The 6,000-nt window shown below is 40.2% G+C and overlaps 1 protein-coding gene across 1 annotated transcript; it reads right to left on the bottom strand.

Annotated features, from left to right (window-relative positions):
* Positions 1 to 1,861: 1,861 nt before the first annotated feature.
* Positions 1,862 to 5,764, bottom strand: ccnj (cyclin J). The gene is made up of 6 exons (XM_057342352.1): positions 5,632 to 5,764; positions 5,088 to 5,163; positions 4,800 to 5,010; positions 3,546 to 3,845; positions 2,918 to 3,077; positions 1,862 to 2,649 (listed from the first exon to the last, which is right to left on the bottom strand). The coding sequence occupies exons 2-6, from the start codon at positions 5,154 to 5,156 to the stop codon at positions 2,295 to 2,297; spliced, it is 1,095 nt and encodes a 364-aa protein (XP_057198335.1). The 5' UTR covers positions 5,157 to 5,163; positions 5,632 to 5,764; the 3' UTR covers positions 1,862 to 2,294.
* Between the last annotated feature and the right edge of the window lie 236 nt (positions 5,765 to 6,000).

The following is a 6,000-nucleotide window of genomic DNA, read 5'->3' as shown; positions in this document are numbered from 1 at the left end:
GGGCACCCTCCCCCAAGGAGTGGTCTCCTAAAAACAGTTTATTGTGGCCGGACAACACACCAACATTCTTCACATTCTTTAGTAAAAAGAAAACACTCTAACATCTAATGCTTTTAATTATTAGCGTTGTTTCTTAATCCTATGATTCATTAAAACACATCACAACTCATGATTATACTTAGAACATATACAGTGGATTGATTCATAACATTTATTTTTCTTTGTGACTCTTTATATGTGTGTGTGTTTATCTAGATCATTTACGACTCCAACCCCCAACCTTTCTCGTTTCTTTGTTTGCCCAGGAACCTCCACGAGTGAAAAGAAAGCACATGACCAAAACACACAGCTTAATGAAACAAATGAAAGAAAACACATTGATTATATTGATATTTAAATCATACTTTTATCTAAAAAATATTCCCACAATTCCCTCTCTTGACCTCGAAAGAGGTCACACAAAATCCTAAATCAAATGTATATGATGTGCTACTCCCTTTTGTGTATTCTATCTCTATTCCTCCATATTTCAGTAAGCACTTGTCTGTTGATGTTATTGACCTTCTATGTATAGTTCGCGGTGTGGTGCTATTACCTTCCTTACTTTTTTGTATTCCAAAAATTATCCCTACGATGGTCCCTGCAATTATCCCTAACACACAACAACTTCCAATTTTCCCACAGTTTCATTTTGTTGCTGTTATATTCACCCTCTCTAGTAATATCTTGTTATCTTTACAACATCAACACTTCTTAAAAACTTAATACCTTAAAACCTGTAAGAAAACACTTCTTAAAAATACACTGTTAAACCTGAAAATTGAAAAACATTGAAAAACACACCTGGAGAACATTCCTCAATACTAGAGACCGACCACAGGATGTATGTTTTGAGAAGGTTTTATTTTTCAGGAACTACGCAGATAAACGTGGCGTATGGTGATTGGTGGAAAGGGAGCAAAAAGCAGAGGAGGAGTCAGAAGATAGAGCGACGTCACATACTTTATAAATATGGGTGTATTTGAATATTTTGGTTGTTGGCTTGTGGTGGAGAGCGTGGTGATTTACTGGCAACCCAAAGCTTTGTTACTCCTTTTTACATCTGATAATAAACTTCTAATCGATTTTGAAGAACGTCTCAGTACAAATTTTTGAACATGCAGGACTGCCTTTAAAGTCCAACAAGACACAAAAACAGCTTCTTCCCTCAGGCCATCTACCTCTTGAACAGTTCAATGTTTTTTACCCACCATACAATTAATAACTCTGTGCAACAATAATTAAGTGCAATATTAATTATATCCTCCAGATAATACACTGTCTATTTTTATACAACTTTTTCTGTCAATTATATTTCATTCTGCTGTATATAGCACATACCTTGTACTACAATATTAGTCTATTCTTATTTTTCACTTGTACATATTTACACACACACATAGCTTTACTCTCTGTATCTTTATCGTATGTTTATTGTATTGTATTTCTTTATGTTTTATACCCATAGGCCCTTATTTAAATCATCTGTGTACTGTATTATATTGTGTTATTGTCTCTGTGTTCTGGATGCTCCTGTCACCAAAACAAATTCCTTGTATGTGCAAACATACTTGGCAATAAAGCTCGTTCTGATTCTGATTTAAGCAGGTTTGAAATGCTGTAGACACAAAAACCATATTAAAAGTCTTGTTTCTGTGAAAGAAAAGTTTCAAATGTGAATATTCCTGTAAACATTTGCAGTGGCTTTTTAAATCATGAACCTACCCCATACAGCCCAGTGAAAAATACAACAAAACTAAAACTAGCTACAACAGAAATGTTGCATTTTTATTAAAAAAAGAAGAAGAAAGAAAAACGCTGTACCAAAGTGCATTTATAAGCTCACAAGACAATAAGTCTACATTCAGTGAGGTAGAGTAAAGTTAGTAAAAACCACAGTTCCTTCACACGTGCCATGATGTCTTCACTTATGAAACACGCCTGTAAATCAAAATGCCACTATTCATTAAACTTAACACAAGAAATGAAACAGCACAAGGTAGAGTTCAGTGAATAATGCACGAGAGCATCATGACAGTGCACATTTCTGATAACCTGACACCTCATAATAAACATTATAGTGATGGAACACGTCTCATCTTCATTCTTAAAAATAAAACGACAGAAATCAGCAGCTCGTTGGTTCAGGTCACGTGTAAGATCAGTGGGCTTCCATCCGCTGTTGGATTTCCCAATGCGCGCACACACACACACACACACACAACAAAACAAACACACTCCCCCGGTCCGGCCCGTCACCTGTCAAAGCACGGCGCTGCGCACGGGTACAGTGCATTCACCTGATGAGCTCTAGTGGGCATATTCACTTTAGCATCCATGGGTGCAGAAATGGTGTGAGGCTGCACGAGGCCATGCGGAGGGGCCGTGGACGCCTGCATTGACGCTGCATGCGTCAGATACGTCGCAGGGCCCTGAGCAGACACCACCACCGGCTGACAGCTCTGCTGGATGTACTGCGAGTTTGGCCGCTGCACGTACTGATGCAAGGTCACGCTCTGACCCTGGATGGGGTACGCCACCTGCGCAGACGGCGCGCTCGACTGCTGGCACTTCTGCTTGTTCGCTTCCTTTACGTCGCTGTCGTGTGCGCTGGAGGAGAGAAAGAAAACACATTGATGAGTTGTGCGCTCGGGCCTTCAAACTGACTAAAATGACATGTTGAGTTTGGGTCGTTCATGTTGCGATTGCCTTTGTTTTTTTTTATTAGCAGCTCAAAAATGACACGCGCTGTGACATATGTACAACATTTATTTGAAAAACAGCAGGAAACTCATGTTTGACTTTTCCTCTGCAGGCATTATTAGACTTTGATGGAACTCAACTCATCATCTGTGAGGATGTATGAGATGAAACTCACAGTAAGAGACGCTCCACGCAGGGCAACATCTGCTCCCAGCTGTACGCCGTCAGACACTGGAGACGGGGGGGCCAGGCGGGAGACAGACGCAAGATTACCCGAGAAGATGCCACACACGCCGCCGCCACCAGAGACGGCACGAAGAGCAGAAACGCATGATCTGTCAGAGAGACAAACACTGTGTTCGTGTCCGTTTAAAAGGATTATAACTATTATATACCAGTGTATGATGTCTCGAGACATGATATGAATAAATGACTGCATCACGATACGTGTTGTAACGCTGTCGGTTTTATTTTACAATCTGATGTCTGTTTAATTCCGTTGGATAAGATGACAACACATGACCTGCGTCAACACATCTATAATGTTTTAATGTTTAGTCCAAGTTGTATTTTTAGGTTTCATTCAAGAAGCTTCCATTAAGTCTTAAAGGTTGGCAATTTGTTCACAAGTGTAGTTGTATATTTCCCCAAATCCAAGACCGCTGCTCTAGAATCAGTGAGAAAGATCATCATACACTGATCGCGCTCGCATAGAAACACCACAACCAAGTGTTTCTCTCATTAAAAGACATTTTTCTCATTCTTGTTACAGATGAGCATGAACTGTGGAGCAGAAGTCTTACCTTGTAAAGAGACCTCCAGAAAGTAATCGGCATATTTGGACATGTACAGTATGGTCTTCTCCATACACGTCATGGGCCAGCCGTCGTGCAGGTCAGACTCATTGACGGCGAAGGGCAGGTAGTATTCTATGAAGTGTGCCGCCGTAGGGAGGTACAGGTTCCACTGAAACGTCTCCAGAAGCAGAAGCTCCATGTGAAGCAGACCCTGTTTGCTCAACACCAGATTCATGGAGCTCATGCAGCCCAGACCGTTGAGCGTCTCCAGCTTCGGGACGCAGTCTTCTCTCTCCTCGAATTTACCTGGAAAATAACAACACGAAAGTCACCAACCACACGACGCTGGGAGGATTGTGGGTGCTTGTGTCCTCACATGTCCATGATGTTCTGCTCTATAGATACGAGCAGTGTTGGGTGTAACTAGTTACTAAGTAATTAGTTACTGTAATTCAATTACTTTCCCCTTGAAAAAGTAAAGTAAGGGATTACTCTTATTTATTCTGTGATTTAATTACAGTTACTTCTGATGTATTTCAACTAAATACTGTGTAATATATTCAATAGTGGAATTGACATCTAAATTCAAAGTCTAACTTTAAAATCCCTGCTTTAATGAATAATTCTCATTTGTAAAAATAACTTTTGTCAGTTAATAAGAGTACTTTATGTAGTTTTATATTATTTCTTTGAAAGAATTAAAAGAGCCGTTTCATGTCTATCCTTGAATCACTCAACTTATCAAGGTTGATGTAGGATATAGAAAATATAGTAAAAGTATAAGAAAATAAAAAGTAATTAAATATTTTTGGGAGCGGGTATTTGTACAGAAATCTAATTATAATATTAAATATGTAATCAGCGACTAGTAATTAATTACTTTTTCGGAGTAACTTGCCCAACACTGGACACGAGTGTGAGTCACACAGATCAGAGATCAGCTGTTAATAATACTAAAAGCGCAGCATGTCTACACACTTATTCTATTTAATCTAAATAAATGATAAAACCTGACTGTTATATTTCAGGTGTGTGTGTCCAAACCTGATTACACACCAACTCATGGGAACTTGTGTCACCGTGGGGACAAAACTTGAGGTCTTCTAAATCGTACAGAACAATATTTTTTGAAAATCTAAAAATGCAAAAAGTTAGGGGATAAAATACACAGTTTGTACAGTATAAAAACCATTACGCCTATGGACTGTCCCTACGGAGATAGTAAACCAGACGTGCGTGTGTGTGTGTGTAGCTTCTTACTGGCCAGAAGCAAACAGGAGAGCGCCACCATGTGAAGCTGTTGGACTGATATGTCATAGCAGTCCATGAAGAGATCCAGAAGATAAACAGCCAGGTGTCTGGCCGCCGGGCACAGCTTGAAATGATTGCTCACTATAGCAATGAGATCTGCGAAATACCGTCTCAGACTGAGCTGTGGGGACTGGCCCTTGTAGACAGGCAACCTGAGCTCCTGAAACACATCATTCACTCAAGTTCACATGAACTTTACACACACACATGCCGTCTAACAGTTAAATGCATACAAACTTTGTAACGCAGAGCATGATAGATGTCCTCTGCGAGTTCCCCCTTCCACCACTGACCCTCCAGCTCCATCGATCTCCTGAAACACCATGTTTGTCCATCACATCACATCACATCACATCATTGAGGTCTGATGATGGAGCTCGTCTTGCTTTAACTCTTTCTCAGTCACGACTCTTTAGCAATGTGCACACCAATTACCCGTATCACTGCATCAGATCACAACAGCTCATCAATGGGTGAACGTGTTAAGGCTCTAATACACTACAAGACTTTTGCCCAGATTTTCAGTCTGGACTTGTTGCAGAAAGTCTGCGCCAGTCTGCAGATTTGATCAGTTAGTGTGTTTCTATCTGAAACTTTCAAAAAGTCTGCAAGTGTGTGACGTCTAGTTTAAAAACAATCTGTTCAGATTTTAAAAGTCTTGTAGTGTGTTCCAGCCATTATTTAAAAACCCACAGACGGAGTTGAGATCTACATGTAAAACGCTCGCGGTGCGACTATTAAACTGTTTGTTAAGGTTTCAGTCCGTGTAAGAACGACTCACCGTGTACAGAGACGCCTGCATACAGACTAACAGCGCAAACTCTGAACTTTAGCAAAAGTTTACACTGCGTGTGTGAAGTTAAATGAACGTTTACACACTATGTGTGAAGAAACGCCGGAGCAACCATGCAAGACACTACGAGACCTCCCTCAGCCAATGAGAGGCCGCGTTACAATCACACCGCACAGTGAACCACCAATCACGATGAAGCTTTCATCAGCGTCATCGTGTTGCACATGTCTTCATTGTTGCTGTTAGTTGTATTGGAGCTTTAAACTTCACAAAATCAAAGCTTTTAGTTACACGTTGATGAAGAGTTTAATTATTCTAGGTCAGAATTGTTTTTTTGACAAACCTGAGTCAATATGT

The sequence above is a fragment of the Triplophysa rosa genome, linkage group LG9 (assembly GCF_024868665.1).
Source record: "Triplophysa rosa linkage group LG9, Trosa_1v2, whole genome shotgun sequence".
Taxonomy (NCBI): Eukaryota; Metazoa; Chordata; class Actinopteri; order Cypriniformes; family Nemacheilidae; genus Triplophysa; species Triplophysa rosa.
This window is presented reverse-complemented; position numbering and strand designations above follow the sequence as displayed.

Bases quoted from the DNA above. Each gene is read 5' to 3' on its own strand.
- ccnj (XM_057342352.1), bottom strand. From the start codon at position 5,156: ATGGAGCTGGAGGGTCAGTGGTGGAAGGGGGAACTCGCAGAGGACATC. The intron at 3,846-4,799 runs GTAAGAAGCTAC...GTTATTTTCCAG, and splicing joins CTCCTGTTTGCTTCTGGCCA to GTAAATTCGAGGAGAGAGAA. The intron at 2,650-2,917 runs GTGAGTTTCATC...TCTCTCCTCCAG, and splicing joins TGCGTGGAGCGTCTCTTACT to CGCACACGACAGCGACGTAA.